Source organism: Misgurnus anguillicaudatus, chromosome 18 (assembly GCF_027580225.2).
Source record: "Misgurnus anguillicaudatus chromosome 18, ASM2758022v2, whole genome shotgun sequence".
Classification (NCBI taxonomy): domain Eukaryota; kingdom Metazoa; phylum Chordata; class Actinopteri; order Cypriniformes; family Cobitidae; genus Misgurnus; species Misgurnus anguillicaudatus.
Window position 1 is genome coordinate 10,455,878 of NC_073354.2, and position 21,981 is coordinate 10,477,858.

The following is a 21,981-nucleotide window of genomic DNA, read 5'->3' on the forward strand; positions in this document are numbered from 1 at the left end:
GACTTCACCCACAGAGGCCTATTTGTTAGGGAAATTCATGAAGCTTTTGTATTGCACTAAACACATTCTCTGTCCAGTACACATGACCCACCATTGCACATCATGCAAGCATACTAGGACAGAAAGACTTTGTTATAGTAGATAATCAATGATTTCATTTTAAAAAAGTATTTGCTTTCAAAGAAAGTGTTACTGAAAAGAAGTCAATGTCATCATCAAGAACTCCCCTTATTTTTTGTGGTTCATGCAACTGCTGATGATGAATAAATCCTCTTTTAAAAAAAAAAACGCCCCAAGGACAGCTAGGTTCCTCTTACATAGTGTCACATCTAGCACAAAAAAAGAGACAAGCGTCTTGTTTCACGTATTGGGGGAAATATACGGTGTATGTAACCACAGCAAAGTTTTGTGGTAAATTCTCCTGGCAGAAGACTAAAAACCCCATTCCTATACCTTTGCACACCTTGCAAAGCATACTCAGTGCCTGCTTTTTAATTGACTGTGCAAAAAAACTTTAAGATTTGAACTTGCTACTGGTGTGAATATGTAACAGGAGTAGCAGATGTTGACATCAGAAAAAAGCATTTGCTAGTTTGAGGTTTGGTTCAGCGATGTTATAATATACGTCTCAGTCGTAAAAGCAAATACACACACACACACACAAGGGAATTTCCCCAGAGTAGCTGAACAATTGCAGATGTGTAAATCCCCACTCCATATCCTTTGTGCATCTCCCCTTTAGACTGGAGCACAATATCCTCGCATCGGCCTGCCTTGGAAGCAGATGGCAGCTGATCAAAAGCTAGTTTTGCCATTTTATCAATGTTAGTTTATACTGGAGAAAACACCCTTGATCAGTGCCGTATTCTCTATTTGCACTAGTACTGTTTTCACTTCGCTCTCTGCAGATTTTCATATATTTTGGGATGCACTTTGTCACGCACCTGGGCCAGACACAAAAGGGAAAGTTCAGGGGATTTTATAAAAGAGGAACTACACCTAAAGGAAGCAGATGAAATTAGCAATAGCACTTTTCTCTGTTTTTGGTGTGCTCATAAGTTTATGAACTAACACATGCTGTGCTGTTAATTATTTATATGCCTATTTTTAGTGAAAAAATCTAATTAATTTAAGTTTTACATTTGTCTTCACCTTGAAACAGCACAATTCTTACTGTATGTTCATCTTACTGTAAGTATTTTACAATATTAAAGTAAATTTTTAAGTATCTGTACTTTATCATTGTTTCTCATTAACGTACTTCACTACATATTTTTATGTAATTATTAAATACATTTAATATGAAATGTAGCGGAGTAAAAAGTACGATATTATGCTTTGAAATATAGTGAAGTACAAGTTTTTAACAAAAACAAAAAACACATAAAGTACAGATACTTAAAATTCACTTAACCGTAAGCAAAGTACAAATACTTCACTGTCCACCTGCGGTTTGGGAATTTGGTGCTTACTAGACTTTTTTATATGTAAAAACGGGATAATTTTGGGAGTACAATAGCATGGACAGTTAGTAGAAGACTATCATCGCTTATATGTTTTAAAAAATTCTACGAAAATTCTGTGATACATTCTGCAAACAGATAGAAACCCCTCTTTTTAATTCCTTCAAACTACCTTTTTCCCTTCCAAAGGTTTTACTTTATAAGTGTTGCACATACAGAAGTGACCATGCATCTATTTTTGGCATGGTGACTTTTGTCCATGTATAGTCTACAAAATTCCAACATGAACAACTTCATTAATGACTTCATGTTGAGTGCGTAAGGGGATTTTTGGGATATCCATGATTCACTGCCAGCGCCTTAACCAAGCACTTCAATGTCAAAACATAAATGTCAACATGTTCACTTAAATCCTCAAATAAAGGCGTTCATCTTAAAACCGAACAGCGATAGTATGTTACTTCATACTTGACTCCACCAAAGCATAACAGCATTTGTTATGTTACATGCTTGAAACTTAAGATCCTTAAGAGAGCAAATATAGTTTCAATGTTTGGCTGTCATGGTAAAAACAAATCCATGGACTATCAAAGACAAGGTTTGGTTTTCAAGCACAGTTCAGGTAAATGTAGGATATCAATTAGGGCTGCACGGTTACTGAATTTAATTCAATTTAATTTATATAGCACTTTTCACACTTGTTTAATTGTTTCAAAGCAATGTGTCGTGAATCACATACTGATTATTTAATACGATTACTCAATGACTTTGAAAACATGAATTTATTTAAAGGGGCCATGGCATGAAAATCTGACTTTTTCCATGTTTAAGTGCTATGATTGGGTCCCCAGTGCTTCTATCAACCTAGAAAATGTGAAAAAGATCAACCCAATAACTTTACTAAGATTTGGTAAACTATTCTCTACAAGCACATGAAAAAATAGGTCGTTGAAATTTGGCTCTCCTTATGATGTCATAAAAAGCTCTTAGTGCAATTGAGTTTTAATTGCAACAAACCACCATCATTATGATCAGTGTTTGCACTTCATCTGCTCATTTGCATATGAAAGGACACACCCAAAACTGCACATTTTTGCACACACCTACAAAGTGGCAATTTTAACATGCTATAATAAATCATTTATATGGTATTTTGAGCTAAAACTTTACATATGTGCTCTGGGAACACTAAAGATTAATTTGACATCTTAAAAAAGTCTTGTGCCGTGGCCCCTTTAAGTGTTGTAGGCGTGTCAAAGCAGTGGTGCTTTCGAAGTGCCTTACTGTACAAACACATTGGTCCAGCAGCATGCAATTTATATTTTAATCGAACAATAACTCAATTATCTTGTTTTTGTAAGTGTTCGAATCAAAAATTGAAATTGAAAATTTAATATCAATGGGATAATATTTTTTAGAAACTGTTTTCAGTATCTTCAGATATAATTATATATATACTGTTAATGCCAGTTGTTAAGACATGTTTAAAAATAGGTCTACATTTAAAAATGAACTGCTGGCAAATTTAACAATCTTGTGATTCCTATCGCCAGGGATGTTGCATTAAAGCTTTTTGAAAACTGATGGTCTCAACATGGCAGCCACTATGAGGGTAGACTTACTAAATGTACAAAAAACACTCTTTTAGGCCACCAATATGTCTTGTGTCTATATTGTTTTAATACACATGAAGTTCATTCACTGTTTTGTCTAAGATTATTATCTTATAAATAATAAATATAAGGGGAAGTGGTGACAGGGGCTTTTATTTCAGAGCATAAACAAACCCCCTAGAACAAGGTGCTTACGAAACAATCATTGATCTGTGACATTCTATTTATAGTCATCATTTTCCATTTATAGTTCACGTATTATTTGGACACTGTTAGGATTTTTCTGGTATTTAAATGTGTCCTGACAAAATTTTATTTGTGGAGGCAGTGAGCTCTTTTAAAGTGGTATTTGTGGAAAGGCAGTGCTGAAGGAGGAAACAGCACGTACATACTCCCACAGTTAAACTCTCTAAAGATGAATTAGGTCAAGGGAATTTTACTGTGATAGAAATGGCTCTGTTTCTCACCATTCTAACATTTTATATAAGTTAAGCTCCTCTTGAGCTTTAACCCCTTCCCATAACTTTTTTGCAATCTGATCAATTTTGTATGCAAGTTTGTTGGCAGCAAACTGACCAAGATCATGTTTGAGCTGTAAAAATGCATGGGTTCACTGAAACATGGGGAGCGATTCAACTATTAAAACAAATGTTTTGCTTAAACTCAATTAAACATGAGTGGTCTTAATCAAAACTGTTGGGAGTAGTTAAAAATTTTCTTAGTCAATTTCATATGTGGTGCTAGTACGTAGAGTTAAAGTCCCTTAATGCTTATGATGCTAAAAATGCACACAAATAACCTCTCACAGGCTATTAATATCAGTATGACTAAGGACCACACATAAATTTCACATTATGTTGCACATGCAAACATGGAAATATTTGTTATGCTATAACACAAATAAATCAGACATTGAGTATCCCACTTTCTTTTGGGCAGAAATCTCCACAGCTTAAAGCAATGTGATTTCTTTGCATAAATGATGTGCTTCTAAGAATCACAATCTAAAGGAAGTGAAGATATGTTTGAACCATTTTCTTTGAAAAAGTATTCTTAAAGATAAGACAGAGAACATTCAGAACAATGTGGTCACATTTTGTGGTCACTTTAGTGGCAGAAAGTCTTAGCTGAATTATTTGTAAGAAAAACTCAAAAGCAAAGGTTCCAAGTCCCAAGCAAAATGACTTTATTCGCTCGAGCCAACAAAGTGAGCCCCTCAAAGAGGCGCTCAAAGATCATCTGTCCTCCCAACATCTGACTCCTTTCTTTATACCCTGGACTTCAAAAGCACTCTTATCCAGACGTACACTTGGCCTTGGCCTACAACAATTAACTTATTGTTCGGTTTAGTAAAGTACAGCTGGACTTTCTTAGAAAAATGAAACCTATAAACAAGAAATGAAACTTTTAGTGCTTCTCTGTGCTCTGTGAGACAGAATATAGGCTATAAATATGCACAATCAATAATAAAACCAATGAAACCCACAAAAACTACCATATCACATTTTGTTGTTTACATTTTAAGAGCATGCAAGTTAGGAAAATTGGAGATGCCAAATTGTCCCTCCCACAATGTGTATGGATCAACTTGTCTGACGAAAACTTGTGTATGGATTAACTGGTTCTCGCCATGAATATACCTGTATGCTGGAATGGCGTAAAGAAATAAAGGAAGAAGAAGAAGGATTTCTAAGAGTTTTCTCCTTTACACTGGATGATTTTTATTTGCTACAAAATATGATTAAATTTATGAAATATATTGTTCAATCATAATTAATTTACTTGTTCGTTTTAAGCAAACGTTTGTCAATTATAAACTTGGGCCTACATTTATTGATTAAACCCAGTCTGTAAAAACCCAATTTAAGTTCTTTTTTTTTGTGATTTACCGTTTTATACACAAAACCATCCTTGCTAATGTAAAGAACATTCTGTGAAAATAACCTTGATATCTTTAATATTGACTATAATGCCATATCGAAAATTTAAATAAATGTTGCGAAGTCTATGACTGAAATAAAACCTTAAAAGTGACAATTATAAGAAAACAAATGTAAAAAAAAAACTAGAACAAAATCATAGTATTACAAGCTTAATTTATTTTATTCTTTTTTCCTCATTTGTCTCATTAAAGCGCATTTGCACATAGATATGTATATAAAGGCTAGATGGCTCAAGGCGGAGTCCCTAACGGCATCACCTGGCGGCCATCTTACGACAGGGCGCTCGCTCACTCGTAGCATTGAGTTTAATGGTGCAGGTACTTTTAAATGACCATAACTTGCTCAATTTTCTACCGATTTTCAAACGGTTTGGGTTTTTACAAACGTTATTAACGTGGCTATAATTCTGGATGCTTTAACATGTTTCATGAATTTATTTTTTATTTTTAGTATAGGTATGCAGTGTCATAGGTACATCTTTGACGTTTATAACAAACCAAACCGTTTAAAAATCGGTAAAAAATTAAGCAAGTTATGGTCATTTAAAAGTACCTGCATCATTAAAACTCAATGCTACGAGTGAGCGAGCGCCCTGTCGTAAGATGGCCGCCAAAATGCGGACGTTGCACTCAATTGGCCAGCAGCGCGGACGAGCCATCTAGCCTTTATATACATATCTATGCATATGCACCCTCGTCGCTTTGTTGACCCGGAAGGACAATGAACGCAGCTTCCGGGTCATTCTGCATGTCGCTGTTCACTCATGATTGTAACTGTTTTTTATTTTTACGGTTATTAAATTTCTCATAAACATGTCCCGGGGTTCCAGCGCAGGATTTGACCGTCACATTACTATTTTCTCTCCGGAGGGAAGACTTTATCAAGTAGGTAAGTATGGAAGAGTTTATTTAACTTTATAAACTGTTGGTGTAAGTGCACAGTCATGTCGCTGTAGTGCCGCTCGGATCTCCTCTCTCTTATATCAGCGATAGTGTTATTATCCTTTATCTCTCATATGAATATATCGCCCAAAATCTTTTATTTTGTTTTCTTATTTTTTTTTATTTAAAGCATTTATGGTGTGGCATTAGTCTGTTAGCGTTAGCACAGAGTGAATGATGGATGGATGAATGTACAGTATGTGCAGTATGTGTAAATTGCGATTATATTGAATTTTATTTAAGTTACCCTTAGGATGCCCAAACACTATAATAAGCTTTTACAGCCTGTCTGTATTTTGTTTTTAATAATACGTTTAGTAACTAAGGTTAACATACCATGATATAAAGGTTTGGTAGGTATGTAATAACTTGTGTTGTCATTGTAAGAGTTAAGTTGGTTTAAGTTGCGGTGGGATTTTAATATGTTCTGTTGTTTGGAAACAGAGTGTTGCAAATCACACTAAACTGCATGTATTAGTAAATTAAATGCATTGCTTACTGAATAACTTTTCTGTCTCATTCATACAGAATATGCATTCAAGGCCATAAATCAGGGTGGTCTTACGTCAGTTGCTGTTCGGGGCAAGGACTGTGCGGTAGTCGTCACACAGAAAAAAGTCCCAGTAAGTGTAGTCTCGTGTTTTGCATTAAATGTATGTATTTGTCAGAGCTCTAGTCCAAAGTTTTATCAGTATGTGCTTTCTCTGGGGCTTGACTTTGGCACTGCTAATTCAGTGCTGTCAATTAAAGGGATAGCTCACCCCAGAATACAAAATGTGGCATTAATTACTCGTCCTATGTGATTCCACACCTGTAAGACCTGAAGTCGACCATCTTAGGAACACAAATAAAGATATTTTTGATAAAATCCAAGTGCTTTATGACCCCCGCCCCCCTAACAGATAAGCAACTACCACTTTTAGGGCCCAGAAAGGCAAGCTGACAATGTTAAAATAGGCCATGTGCCGGTAGTGGTTCAATCAAAACATTTGTGCAAAAAAAAACAAAAGAAAAACTCCATGTGCACTGATAGTCAGCACCATGTTCATGCACCGTGATGCTCTTGTGAACGTGCAGCGGAATACAACACCAAATAGAAGAAAATATAGAAAAAAAGTTGTGCTTTTTTGCGCAAAAATTATTATTGTCGCCTTATGAAATGAAGATTTAACCACTGCAGGCACATGGATTATTTTAATGATGTCTTTTCTGCCTTTCTGGGCCTTGAATGTGGTAGTTGCTTTTCTGTCAATGGGTGGGGGGTCAAAACACTCCCAGATATCATCAAAAATATCTGAATTTGTATTGCGCAGATGAACATGTGGGTGTGAAACAACATTAGGGAAACGACTGGGGTGAACTGTCTATATAAGCTGCAGGAAGAAATTTTATATAAATATTATTGGACAGTTCGGTTTCTGTGGTACATATAAACTGTGATGTCTCTCGTTCAGGATAAGCTTCTGGATGCATCCACTGTAACTCACTTATTCAAAATCACAGAGAACATCGGCTGCGTCATGTCAGGAATGACAGGTACAGAAATGACTTTCCCTTATGTCACCCTGGACCAGAAAATGTGTCATATAAGGATCCGTTTTTTTTTAAGCTGAGATTTATACATAATCTCAAAGTTGAATAAATAAGCTTTGTATTGATGTATGGTTTGTTAGGACATGTCTTACCCCAATTATGCTTAATAAACTGATAATGTGTGAGGTCATGTACATGCGTAAAACGGTTTTCTTTTATCTGGGAAAGCCCATAAACGGGGTAAGCAAAAAACAAAACGATCGGCACAGGTAATTTTTTTGCTCATTACCCCGATTACGCATGGCATGTAAACACCTTAATCAGCTTTCTCGCAGTGTTGTTCATGTGCGCATGTCTAAGTATACTGAGCCCCTAAGGTGACATTGGAGTAAAAAAATCAAAAGTCTAGTTTCATGTGCTCACGCGAAACGTTCATGTGCTCACGCGAAACGTTCATGTGCTCACACAAAACGTTCATGTGCTCATGCCAAATGTTCATGTGCTCATGCCAAATGTTCATGTGCTCATGCCAAATGTTCATGTGCTCACGCGAAATGTTCATGTGCTCACGCAAAACGTTCATGTGCAGAATTTTTTTTAAAGTTTAGTTTCACGTTCGCACGCGATAGATTCACGTGCGCATGCATTAGATTCACGAAACTAAACTTAAATTTTTGCTCCATGTCCCCTTAGGGGTTCCGTATAAGTAAGCGCAAAGTAACGCATAAAAGTCTCAGCTCGACTAAAGCAGGTGGCAGAAAAACTGTGAAAATTAAAGCTGATGTTATGTTTATAGGTTCTAACAGTATAGCCTAAGACAGATATGGTGTCGGCTTTTTGAACGACTATTATGTACTATAGGCGATGACGTCACTGCCTTTGAGAAATCTGACAAATCTCCACAATCCATGTAAACGCAGTTTTCTGCATAGCTTGCCTTGTTTATTTATTTGCATGTAAACGCATAAAAACTGTTTTCTATAATAAGCAGATTTTTCATAGTTATCCGCTTATTTTGTGCATGTAAACGCACTCAATATTTGGTAAAGACTTTGAAAATCTGGAGGTGCATAAATATTGAGAAAATTGGCTTTTAAAATTGTCCAAATGCAGTCCTTAGCAACTGCATCCACTAAAAAGAGTATATTTACGGTACCAATTTTACAAAATATGGAACATGATCTTTATTTAATATCTTAATGATTTTTGGCATAAAAGTAATGGTCGACCGATATGGATTTTTCAGTGCCGATACCGATTTTTGTTTCATCAGCCTTAGCCGATGACCGATACAGGCTGACGATTTGAGTCGATATTTGGAGCCGATACTGCTTTTACTCACTCAATTTACATCATAAAAATGACACAATGATGATGCCAAATGTTACAAGTCTCAATTTTAAAAAAGTAACATTTATTGAGCTTAAAAAAATATATTTAACAAATAGTAAAAACAGGTGAGGGTGCTAATGGAATCTTTCGATGTTGTCATGGAAGGGTTGGTTGTTTTAAGTCACATGACCTGCAATCGCTTGCGCTTCCAGCAATCTGTCTGTAAATAACACAGCAGCCACGTATCGGCCGATGCGGATACACATAAAACTCGCAAATATCAGCCCGATATATCGGCTGGCCGATATATCGGTCTATCACTACATAAAAGAATAATTCATAATTTTGACCCATAAAATGTAATGGCTATTGCTACAAAAATTCCCATGGAACTTAAGACTGGTTTTGTGGTCCAGGGTCAGATATGTGACATCCACAGTTCCCTTACTATTATACTTTATGATGTCTGTATTAAGCATGCTGTTAGAATTGACACACTAACTGATGTCTTGTGTTTTACATTCAGCTGACAGCAAGTCTCAAGTGCAACGTGCTCGCTATGAGGCGGCGAACTGGAAGTACAAGTATGGATATGAGATTCCAGTTGACATGCTTTGCAAAAGAATAGCTGACATCTCTCAAGTTTACACACAAAACGCAGAGATGAGGCCGCTCGGCTGCTGTAAGGATATACACTATGGGACAACAAGTGTCAAGCTCTTAAAATTATTATTCATATTAAGCTCAATCTAAGCATTTGTGGTATTATGCATTTTGATTAACCTTGAATTAGTGCTGGGCGTTTGACGGTTTCAAGGCCTCTGGATTTTTTTGTTTATTTTGTTGTTCATTATTATTTTTAATGAAAACACAACAACAACAAAGTAGTACAATGACAAATTTTCTTAAATTAAACAAGGAAGCTTTCTCTTGGGCTTTTTAATAATTTTTGTCAATCATCATCAGGTTTGTCACGTTACATGTTTGACCATTGCACTTACCTTCCGTGTCTTTTGCAGCCTTTTGTGCATATGCGCCACGCTTTAGGATGCTGTGTCTAAATAGTTGTAACATTTACATGAGTGTGCAGCTTATAAATGTCATTTACAGAACAGTGGAACCAATCAGAAGCCCCTGCAGGCGGGGCAAGCGTTGCAAGCTTTTGTTTACAGTAGCAAGTTGCAAGCATGGCAACAGTTTTTGATGAATGTAGCACTACTTTAAATGGGGTGATGATCAGTGAATGTTAAAAACACAGTTTTAAATGTAAAGTTGTATAAGAGATTATATCAAAGTTAATATGCAACATTATGCATGTGAACATTTTAGTTTATTGAAATAGGTATGCAATACATAAAGTAGGTTATTTAGCTATTTTTTCATATTAAAATAATTTTAAATTTGAAAATTTAAAATGTATATAAAGTTTCATTATTATGGGTAACCGTGGTCTACAAGGAGAAGCCTCTGAAATAAAAGTAGCTAAATTTGACCAAAATTGGTTCAGTAATAAAGGAAAATTAAGTCCTCCTGAGTGCTAATTGAGTTTCCAGAATACAGCTTCAGGTCAAAGTTGCATCAAAATAATTCATGTGATTATGCTTCATAACTTCTCTGCAACATGATAAAGCAATAGTCACTTTCACACATACAGTCTTTACTGGTAATTTACTTGTAATACATGTGTGAACAGAACCTTTCTGGTAAATCAGTGCGGCCAATTTACCAGTAAGGGAGGATGTAAGATTACCAGTAATTTACTGATAAACGCTATGTGTGAACAAAAAATATAGATTATCTGCATTTAGAACGAACAACGTCAGACCTCGCTGACAGCTTTGGGCCAATCAAAACGATTTGTTAAAGGTGTTGCGTTTACCCCTGCACTGTTTACGGATGTTTCCACGCACACGTTGCTTTAACATCGAGCACACCTGAAGTTAACATCCACATTTTTTCACCAAGGTTGTTTGGAACAGCTTGCCATCTGTTTGCCGAGTTGCCGACGTCCTTAGCACACCCTCTGTGAAGCCTAATGTAGAAAAAAGTACTGTTTTTAAGACGCAGGTTTCATTTGACGTCGCTCAATGAAATGTTGTTTGGTCACAAGCAACTTTGCGACTGTCAGCTTTTGGCACATATGTGAAAACACCAAAATACGGATTGTGGATATGAAGTCATAAACCGCCATTGTTTACATGTAAAACACTGAGCTCGCCTCGCGCCACAGATAACTTCCCCTTTCTCTTTGAGTTTACCGGTATTGTGATACTGATGTGTGAAAGATGTCTTACTAGTAAAAGACTCAACGTCACTGGGTGTGTAAAAAGCACATTTTTGTATTTACTGGTAAATTCATTCTTGTAAATTCATGGTAATTTACTGCAATTACTGTGTGATCGAAGCTAATGAGAATGATGACACAGCAATCATTATTAATTTATTTTTATTGATACAAATATCATAACTTTCCATTCATTTTTTTTTCATGTAGCATTTTTTGCTTTTTCGTGAAAATAGCATGCGACTGTTCTTTGGAAATGTTAGGCAATGACACTTTCGCAAGCCACCAAATGTAACTGTGTGATGCGTGCGTCAGTCTGGCTAGGACAAATGTACTCTGCAATAAAAGACTAATGAATTACAGTTAGGTTATAATCTTTAATCTTTAGTGAAGATACATTTATAAACTTTTATATGGTTCCATTAACATTGTTACCGTATTTTGTCAAGAAGTTACAAGGCATCATGATCATCACACCCCTCTTCCTTGTAGGCAAACATACTTGCCTCTGTATAGATAATTATAAAACTTTATTGTTAATTATCTTGAAAACTTTAGCCAACCAGCCCCTTTATCGCATATTTTCAAATTCATCTTATTAAAATATGTACAAATGAGCGCTGTCAAAAGATTAATCGCGATTAATAACATACAAAATAAAAGTTTGTGTTTGCATAATATATGTATAAAATACACGCATGCATGTATGAATTTAAGAAACATTTAATTTAGATATATTTTTATTTATATTTATAATAAAAATATATACATGTAAATGTTTCTTAAATACAAACATTAATGTGTGTGTATTTTTATTTATAAAATAATTACACATGGTACACGCAAATAAATGATGCAAAAACTTTTATTTTGTATGCAATTAATCGTGATTAATCTTTCGACAGCCCTAGTACGAATCAACACTTTTTTTTCCGGAAGTCGATAATTTCTCAAAATTTGTGGACTAGTGATATTGTTTGTGTATAATTTTTATAGACTGGTCCCCTTTACATACTTTCCATATTATGAAATACTGAATCTGAGTTTTTAAGAAACAGGTAAAAAATATCTTTATGACAAATAAAATTGTCGCAAATGCTGTAGATTAAGTTTAACTTGCATTACACCTTGAATATTTCTTGTGTCAACCATCGACTTGTTAGCAAGACCCACATGCAAACCTTAATATTGCATGTTGGTTAATGTTTTAACTTGACATTCAATGTAATTGTAGTTCATTTTGTAGAGTCTATCAAAACCACTATATTTTAATAATGAAAAGCATTTTTGGTTTATTGTATTATTGTGTTGTTAATGGCATGTATTGATTTATCTCTTATGTTTTTAGGCATGATTGTAATTGGTGTAGATGAGGAGCTGGGGCCACAAGTATATAAATGTGACCCAGCAGGTTATTACTGTGGGTTCAAGGCTACGGCTGCAGGCGTGAAGCAGACAGAGGCAACCAGCTTTCTGGAGAAAAAAGTGAAGAAGAAACTTGATTGGACGTTTGAGCAGGCAGTTGAGGTACAATCTCGACCTTAAAGCGCATAGTAACTTGTCAGGATCAGTATCTTTATAGCCATTTTTGAGAATTGTGTAAAATCTAGCAGTCAACCATTTATCCAGATACATGTATCTATGCAGCTTCCAATTGGTCTGAACTGAACTCATTCATTTAATTTGAACCCTTATGGGTTGTTGAGACCATTTTTGTTTTTTATGTCTTAATTTGGCCACAACTTTCTCTGTGTTTCAAATGGAATGATTTTTGGTGACAAATCTTATATTTACACATATTTTGAGAAAATGCTTTGAAATTTTTCAAAAACTCAACAATATACTGATGGCAAATTTACTACCCTTTCGGGTTGTTCGTGTACAAAAAAGGCCACTAAATTAAACGGGTGTAAAATGTACCAGATGAATATTTTTTCCAATTTTTTTCCATAATTCTGTTAATCACCCTCAGTACTGACCAAAACTACCAAATGCTTAAAAAAATTCCATGATTTTAACTCTTTAATTGCCAAGTTCATAAGTGGTGTCACTGATTTGACGGAAAAATTTTTTTTACTGATTTTTAATATAAAACGTAATTGTGGACTATATTTTTTTAACCTTTTTCACATTCTTGGGCTTGTCAAAAATTAGTAAAAACATTGGCTTTGATACATTTTTAGTTTTTGTGCCGCATCTGTTTTTTCTCCCTTATTAGTTGTTTGTGGCTTTTTTTGCCCCATTGACTTCCATTATAACACCATTTTTTTTTAATTGCAAAGCCATGACACCATATAATCATGCATTCTTGATTGTTGGCAAATGCTAAGAGGTAAATGTTGCAATCAAAAAAAAATTCTTATAATGGAAGACAATGGGGCAAAAACAGAAAATGAGGGAGAAAAGAAAAAGAACTGATGCTGCACAAAAACTAAAAATGCATCAAAGCCAATGTTTTTACCGATCTTTGGCATGCCCAGGACTGTGAAAAATGTTAAATAAAATCCTATCCACAATCACTTTTTATATTGAAAATCAGTCAATTTGTGTCCCCCCCCAAATCAGTGACACCACTTATGAACTTGGCAATTTAAGAGTTAAAGGTGCAGTGTGTAAATCTAGTGGCGAGGTTACAAATTGCAACCAACTGCTTAGTCCACTGCTCACACCTCGCTTATGAAACGCATAGAGAAGCTACGGTAGCCATCACCCAAAAAACATGTAATCGTCGGAGACAACTTAGTAAAAAAGTTTGTCTGTTAAGGGCTTCTGTAGAAACATGACGGCACAAAATGGCGACTTCCACATAAAGGGACCCTCCATGTATGTAGATAAAAACGTCTCATTCTAAGGTAATGAAAACATAATGGTTCATTATTAAAAGGTCTTTATACACCCCTGATAATATAGTTTTGGATATTATTTTGCATTTCTGTCAAAATATCCTTCTAAAAATTACACACTGCACCTTTAAATCATGGAAATTTTGTAAACGTTGCAGTGGATGTAAATATCATTACACTTAAAATTACGTGAATGTTATAGCATGAAAAATGACAGCCGCAAACAATTGATGCTAGAATTCATTTTCACTTTTCTGAGCCATGCTGTTACGTTGAACTAGCTGGTCCCATCGTAATTTGGTATGGATTATGTTTGTTGCCAGAGCAACAAGGAAGTAAATGAAAGTTGGTGCACAATGGCGTCCTTCTTCTCTTAAAATAGAAATCATAACTTCCTGTAAATTGCTGCAAACCAGACCCATAAACCAGGGTTTGTTTAAAAGGGTAAATTTTGTTATATATTTATATCCTGATTGCACAGTTTGTAGGCACCCCACAAAGGCTGGGGTGTCCCAATCTATTTTGAAATCTATAAAAGTGGAAAACTCTCATCTGTAAAAAATGCATACATGTTCTCATGCAACATTTCCATTCACAGACCGCAATCACCTGTTTATCAACAATTCTGACAATTGATTTCAAGCCATCTGAGTTGGAAATTGGTGTCATCACGGCAGAGGATCCGAAATTCAGGTGGGTTGCATATGCATATTACACAAAGATTTTCAGGCTCTATGCTACATTTTATTATAAACTGTATACATTACCCAGAGCAACTGTGACAGAGTTTAGCTCACACACCATATTTCCCTGTTCCTTTATTCCCTGCGGAGGCGATGTGGGTGCACGTGCACGCCATAAGATGGTTTTACACACGCAAACATACCCACACCACTTTCATCCCCCGTACCAGTGCCTGTATACGTGTGTGTATGTAAATCAAGTATTGGCAGTGTTTTAGTTTTTGTGTGAGATTTGCCCAACCAGATTTGTCCCCCAAGCTGGACCTGTTGTCTCACATCGACCTACATTATATTAATTTGTGTGGGTAATTATAAAACGGTTAGTTCCAATCCTTGATTCTGATTGGTCAATAGGTGTGCGATATTCACAATAAAACACTGCTATGACCGCTACACCCAACGGTTCTATTTAATATTACTGCGCCCTTAGCAAAACCCTTAGAAACACATAAACATCGAATGAGACAAAGTCTGAGAGCACTTTGTTGTTTTTATTTGAGCTTTCATGTTGTTGTTTGCATTCAGGGACTATTTTTTCTATCGGAAGGATTGATTTTATTGATTTAACTTCATGAAAGTTGCACAATTTTTTTTTTAACTTTAATATTGTTTGGTAACCGTTTTATAAAAGCAGTGGGGTGCTCGAGGCAAGTGCTGTGTCGTGAATAAGTAACGGCTGAAGGGGTTGCAGGCACTCCGCTTCGCGTCGTGCCTAACAACGCCCTTCAGCCGTCACTTATTCACGACACAGCACAGCCTCTCGTGCCTTATTGCTTAATTATAAACCCATGATGTTTTGGTTTCTAATGCTGGTTTCTAAAGATGAATTGTAATAATAGCATAATTTACAGATTGTATGTTTGTGGTTGTAGCACTTGTTGAATTAATCATTTCCTCTCGGTTTTAGGATTTTGTCAGAGGCAGAGGTGGACACTCACTTGGTCTGTTTATCAGAGAGGGACTGATGTGTCCATTGTGCAACTCTGAAAGTTCAGGGATGTGTAGGATTCCGGTCAAAGCCCTTGTTGTCATGTAAATTCCCCCGTTTCATTAAATACATTTTGAGAAAAAAACTTTAAGACTCCAGCTGCTTCTTTTACTTTTTTCTTTCATATTTATCAGGAAGTACGAGGAGTAAACTTTTAACTGGGCAATCACCAAGCACACCCATCTTTCATTTTCATTTATTCTGTGTTTTCCCTAACCAGGAAGTATATTAATATTGTAAAGAATTCTTTCTGAATGTAGTTATGTCTTAAATGTACTTTGAGTTAAATAGGGCTGACTAGAGATGATCACGTAAGGAAAGTTAAACACATGCTTTTGTGGTTTATACATACTGTATACTTAATCATGTGACTCATTCATATTGCTTAGTATAAAAAAATTGTAACTCTCCATTGTAAGTTTCTGGTATGAGGTAATATGAAAAATTCCACAAATCAACTTGGCTATGTTACTAAAAATCTAAACAAATTTGGATTTTAATGTTGTTTGTGTAATTTCCATATTAAATGTTATTTATGGTCCTAATATATTTAGCTATCATGGGTTAAACTGTTGACCTCAAGTTATTGCGTGTTTGTGTGTATAATATCTAAAATGTTTGTATTATAATAATAAGAGTTGGAAATCACCCTTCTCCATGTGACAGGGATGATAATGTCCGTCATACTTTTAGTCTTTCCAAAGGATCTAGTTGTATTATACTCATTCTTAGGAGAACAAAGCAAAGGAATTTCCCTAAAGGTTAAAATTCCCAGCTGTTTATTTTATTAAGGTCTTAAGATTTATAAATCTATAAAAAGATTTGTAGATTTATTTACTTTGTGTTAGGTTTTTGGTTAAGCTGACATCTGACAAATCAATATTTTTTTTGTCTGGATATGTGTTTATTATACTTTTAATAGACATAAATAAAATCCCAGTACTGAATACAATGATTAAAAGCTTTATAGATAGCAGTTATGAGTTCTGTTTTCTCTCTTTTGTCTGCAACGTAATAAAAAGCGTGAGTCAATTAAACATGACTGTGCTTTAGCAGACATGAGGAATTTTATATAGTGACACATCTCATGAGTCACAAAAAGGAAATGATACCATTTACTGTACATAAGGAGGGCCTTTTTCCCTGAACCTTGGTATTGAACCAGTACATGGGTTAATGTTCTTTCACACATTTCACAACTCGGAAAATTCCAAGGGTTATGAATCGGTTTAGTACACTCAATACAAGAAACACTCAGACAAAGATTCATTAGTTATTCACTTATTTTTTTAATGTAAAAATATTTTCACAGTGTTATATAATCTAGGAACATTATGTACAATATGTTATTTGACAAATTTACAAATATAAAAATATATATCTCTGTGTATTTACACAATATACAAACTTTCTCCCATTTCTTTGGTTTCAAAAGTAGATTTCAAAGGCATTGTATTTAAAGGGTCTCTGTCCAGCTTTCTCTGGGCTTTCTCCACGTTTAACAGCACCATCACGATCGTGTTTCACCCGGAAATGCTTTTTGCCATTCTGGGTCCGGCTGGCTTCTTGTGACGTGGCACACCCCGGCAATAGCGTCCCGAAACAGCATCTACGGCTGTTGCTGCTGTGCGTTTAGTCTTAAGTAATGTCGCTCTGACAGTCATTCTATCTCCCACAAAACTGGATGTCATCATACATCTGCAAAAGAACAACATATTCATGATTAGAAATCTGTAGGCACTTTAAACATGAAAGTGTCTCCTTGAATGCATTTATCCAAAAATTAAACATTTAATGTAAACATACACAATCATCATCAGATGCAAGTTCCTCATCGCTCTCCTCCGACTCACTCTCTGGCATTGGAATGAGTTCTTGGGCGGTCCGATTAAAAAGCTGCCTTTGGATCTCACAGTTCGTTCGGCCAAACGTCAAGTGGTAGGGGGTGTAGCCGCCATAGGTAAGGCTATTGACATCAGCTCCCAAAGCAATGAGTGTGCGCACCAGATCCAAGTTCTGCAAGTCCACTGCCAAATGCAACGACGTACGGCCACTACACTGTTCCTAAACAAGACAACAAAGCCCACGTTAGTCCTCTTTACGATCCAATGTGTTATCCCAAATAACTTGGAGAGTATATTAATGAATACCGTACCTTTGCGTTAATGTCTGCCCCAAGCTGGACCAGAATCTCCACCATTGACAGGTAACAGTGAATGGCTGCTATGTGGAGACAGGTATGTCCTGCAATAAAAAGGACAATTCTTCACAAACCACTCTTAAAAGTTACACAAGCAAAAAATAACTTTAATAAAGCAGCTATATTGTGTTGGATCTTCACTTACCGCTGTAATTTGGGAGGGTGAGGATGGATCGCAGGTGCTGGGTCTGGATCTGAGTGAGCACTGAGAAGCAAGCTAGAGACCCTCTTTTGCAAGCAATGTGGAGTGCAGTGTTTCCGCTTTGATCGACTAGGCAGGGGTCACATCCGGCCTTCAGCAGTCTCTCCACCATTTGTGGCTTTTCCATGATCACGGCTAGATGCAGAGCAGTCTGAAGATTTAAATCAGACAGATTTTCGATTAAAAAAAGCAGTCAAGATGTAAACAACAAAACCTATATTTTCCTAATACGTTTTTTTTTAGCAAACATTTACGTCAATTACCTGTCTTTGGTTGTTTTGCCTGTTCAAGAACGAGTCATTCTGACACTGTTTGATGATCTGGATGGCATAGTCCTCAGCCTCGTGAATGATTGCAAGGTGAAGATACCTGGAAAAAAATGTGGGAGTTTTTTTTAGAAATCAATATTTAAAGAACTTTCTCAAAGGATGTGGTTTAGCAGAGACACGGTGCAAGCAGGCGGTGTTGCGCAAGAGTGGATTTTTTAGGGTTATTTCCAACCAGTGCGGCTTGACACATTTGATGCATTATCTGCGCTTGGCCGCGTGCCAGGGACTTTCCTGCCTGCGCACTTTGTGTTTTAAGCTCCTCCCACTTTTGGTGCCGTGCCAAAGTGCGGTACACTATTTGTTTACTTCCGAATTGTTGCAGGAGTTTTAAAAAGTTGTACTGATTTAATCATTTTCTGCGTTTCACACGTATTTACACAAATAATTTAAACCAAAAGCGAACTGTGAGTTAACTTCGTGCACATTCTTGCACATTTTCTTTTAGCTGGATAAAACATTGCATTGCGTAATATTTTTAATTGTAAGTAAAACATGTTAAACTTACGTGTCGCCATCTTCCGTGACTTCTTGTTTCCAAGGTTCGTATGTATTTACACTTTCACGCGGCATTTCCAGCATCGCCATATCCTCCAGAAGTTTGGCGTACTCGTCCTCTTTTAACGAATCCACGCCACTATCAACGCGATCCTCGCAGTGTTGCACTTTTCTGTTTTTCAAATCCATGTCATCAAAGTTAGGATCCATAAAGTTATTAATGGCATGTGTTTGTATATCCATTGCGTTCGTTGTGGACGATGCGCTCTCTATCGCACTCAGCAGTTAAATGCTCTGAGAGGGCGGCGCAAGAGCTTTTATATTGCATTGTGAGGAGGATGGGGATTTCCGTGTGAAGTTATCTTGACTTTACGCTGAAAAGGGGAACTCGTAGCGGGCTTTTATTTAGAGAATTTCCCTCAAGATGACTCCGCGAAGTAAGAATGAAAATCTGAATTTTCCTATTACACATTCAAATGTACCTTGCAGTACCGCACTAAAGGCAGGGTAAGATGAATGAAAAAGGCGCGTGAATGAAGTCAGGAGGAAATCAGGCATCATAAATAAAGAAAGACCCTTTATTTTAGTCAGCTGGAAATAGCACAGATATTTCTGCAACAAGTCTAAAGGTTTTTTTGCTTGTTTGGTTGTGCGCAATGTTGGCCCCACACATATTTGGACATTAAAATCATATTCAAAATAATAAAAATTAATAGAAAATATTAAAACAAGTTACATTCATTTTCAATTAATATTAAATATACTCAAGAAAAAAAAAATATATATATATAAATATATATACACACCCTTTGTTTTGCCTCAAAATACACACTGGTAATGTTTTAGTCAGGCATGTTTTTTTTTAAACTATTTACATTTCCTAATTAAACTAAGGCCTAGTCCTGTCTTAAGCTAATCCCTGTCCGGGAAACCACCCCAAAGTTACCTTTGTGTCCACATTTTGGTTGTCACATTTTGTGAAACATGTCCATATAAATGCACAGTCACCAGGAGAATGCAATTCAGACATCCACTAAAAATGGACCTGACACTATCTGGTTAAAGTATCTGCAAAAAAGTAGTTAAAATTGCATCCTTTGTTTGTATGGTCAGTGACTTTAGACACTTTTAACATGTCTAGGCACTTAATATCAACCTTTGTGTATCGGTGAATTAAATAAACCTCAAAAAAGTGCCTTAACTAAAGACCATTTGATATGCTGCAGTAACTGTAAAGGTATGTTTTTAAAAGAAAGCATAAAAGAAATATATCAATATGAATAAGATAAGAGCTGAGTCAGTTTAATGTAAAACTAAAGTGAAACATCCCACATGGAAGGCCCCTCAAACTGCTGAACGAAAGCGGGGTTGGGGGGTTCATGGTATAGTCCCCTGCACTTTTTTGCTGGGGCTCCCCCTTTAAAGAAGTCAAGTAGCATTAACCAACGTTTTTAACCCTTTTTTTTATTTTCCATGAGATTCTGGCTGTAGGGCTTTGTCCCCTTTGAACATCACCTTAACTACAATCTCAAATATGTGTGCAGTTGTGTACATTACAATGACATTTATTTATTTAGCAGACTTACAAGAGCATTTAACATTATATCAGTTTAGTTTACAAAGTCAAGTTTACGACTAGAGTTGAGTACTGCAAGCATCATATAATCAAGTAATCAATTATTATGTTTGTGTTGCTTTGCATAAATATGTGTGCGTGTGTGTATATATTTTTTTTATTTGTCAAAATGAGACCACTACAAAGGAGTGAATTGTTAGTATCTGTCTGGTTTCAAATCCACCTCTTTAAACAAAGCCAGGGACGGACCGTGTAAATAAACTTGATGGAAACTCCAGCAATTGAAGTAAATCGTGCATTAACTGGTCCTGTCTGTACCTGTCCTGTCATGACACTTGAACTGGAAACTACTAAAGCATTGTTTGCATAAGAGGAGGGGCATAACAATAGCAACCGTTTCTAACAACAACATGCTCTTATGTCACCATGGCGATACTGTGACGTTGGTCAAGATGAAAATTGAGATCACGCCGTATAGTGTGGCGTGTTGTAATACTCTGTTATTAAGCAATCAGAAATACATAGCTGAAGCGAGTGAAAACCGTAGTTTCCATGGTTATGAATTTCAAACATTTCCTTACTTAGACTTCAGAGAAGGGAGATTCACAAGAATTGGAACATTCCCTGAGTTGTAACACACACAAGTTTGAACTTGAATGGTTTTGAACTCAGTATGATCTAATAGCAAATTTAGTAGACAGTCTTAATAGCAGAATTTACAAGTGGCTAAAAAATTCTAAACTTACTATATTGAATATTGCAGTATGTGCCTAAATGGGGAAAAATGGTGTCTTGCAAAGATTTTATTGCTTTATGAATGGTGGGAGTTTTTGGAGGTCAAGTTTGATTTTGTATACATTTCTAGCCCTGTGTAGGTCGACAGTCTGACCCACTATTATAAGTCTGGCAGCACTTTAAAGATCAGTGTGTGGGTTGTGTTAATCTGGGGTAGACCTATACTTGAGCAATGAGTCATGATCCAGCTTCGGTTAGTAGTTGTATTCAGGTGTCTCCGAGACGCCACACATTGCGCAAATCTGTAAACAAACAAAGAGCAGGAATCCTTAGAATGTTCAAGTGTTCACATACCAGGAAAACCCTTAAACGCTTGTTCCAGAACTTGATGTTCGAGGTTCAACCCACGTTTCATGTTTGTCTCCTCCCCATAAACCACCACCAAACAAAAGTAACCATGTGTCTTAGCAGAAATACCTGCGTCTCGTGCGATAATGCATTTAATAATGTGTGTCACATATGCTATTTATAGAATGTCAGTCCCACTATATTTTATAACTTTTTTGTAACACTTTTTTTTAATGAAATATACTTTTTATTTCCAGGTATACATGTGTTAAATGTGGAGATTTTGGATCCCAACCAGTTTTTCTGTTACATTATTACACTGCACCTACCCACCAAATTACTTTTAAATATGTACCTACTATGGGTTAGGGTTAGGCTCAGAGCTGGTAGTATATCATAATAACTTCATGTAG

At 36.1% G+C, this 21,981-nt stretch overlaps 2 protein-coding genes across 3 annotated transcripts; one reads left to right on the top strand and one right to left on the bottom strand.

Moving 5' to 3' along the window:
* Positions 1–5,720: 5,720 nt before the first annotated feature.
* On the top strand, positions 5,721–15,768 carry psma6b (proteasome 20S subunit alpha 6b). 2 transcript variants are annotated; one of them, XM_055186290.2, is made up of 7 exons: positions 5,721–5,907; positions 6,489–6,583; positions 7,415–7,496; positions 9,352–9,507; positions 12,458–12,636; positions 14,551–14,645; positions 15,603–15,768. In XM_055186290.2, exons 1-7 carry the CDS (start codon positions 5,832–5,834, stop codon positions 15,658–15,660), a joined length of 741 nt encoding a protein of 246 aa, XP_055042265.1. In that variant the 5' UTR covers positions 5,721–5,831; the 3' UTR covers positions 15,661–15,768. The 2 variants fall into 2 exon arrangements, with proteins under 2 accessions (XP_055042265.1, XP_055042266.1); XM_055186291.2 differs by having other exon boundaries at positions 5,764–5,903.
* Positions 15,769–16,952: 1,184 nt separating this feature from the next.
* Positions 16,953–19,210, bottom strand: nfkbiaa (nuclear factor of kappa light polypeptide gene enhancer in B-cells inhibitor, alpha a). The gene is made up of 6 exons (XM_055186289.2): positions 18,920–19,210; positions 18,349–18,454; positions 18,029–18,236; positions 17,839–17,927; positions 17,490–17,747; positions 16,953–17,381 (listed from the first exon to the last, which is right to left on the bottom strand). The coding sequence occupies exons 1-6, from the start codon at positions 19,150–19,152 to the stop codon at positions 17,349–17,351; spliced, it is 927 nt and encodes a 308-aa protein (XP_055042264.1). The 5' UTR covers positions 19,153–19,210; the 3' UTR covers positions 16,953–17,348.
* Positions 19,211–21,981: the final 2,771 nt, after the last annotated feature.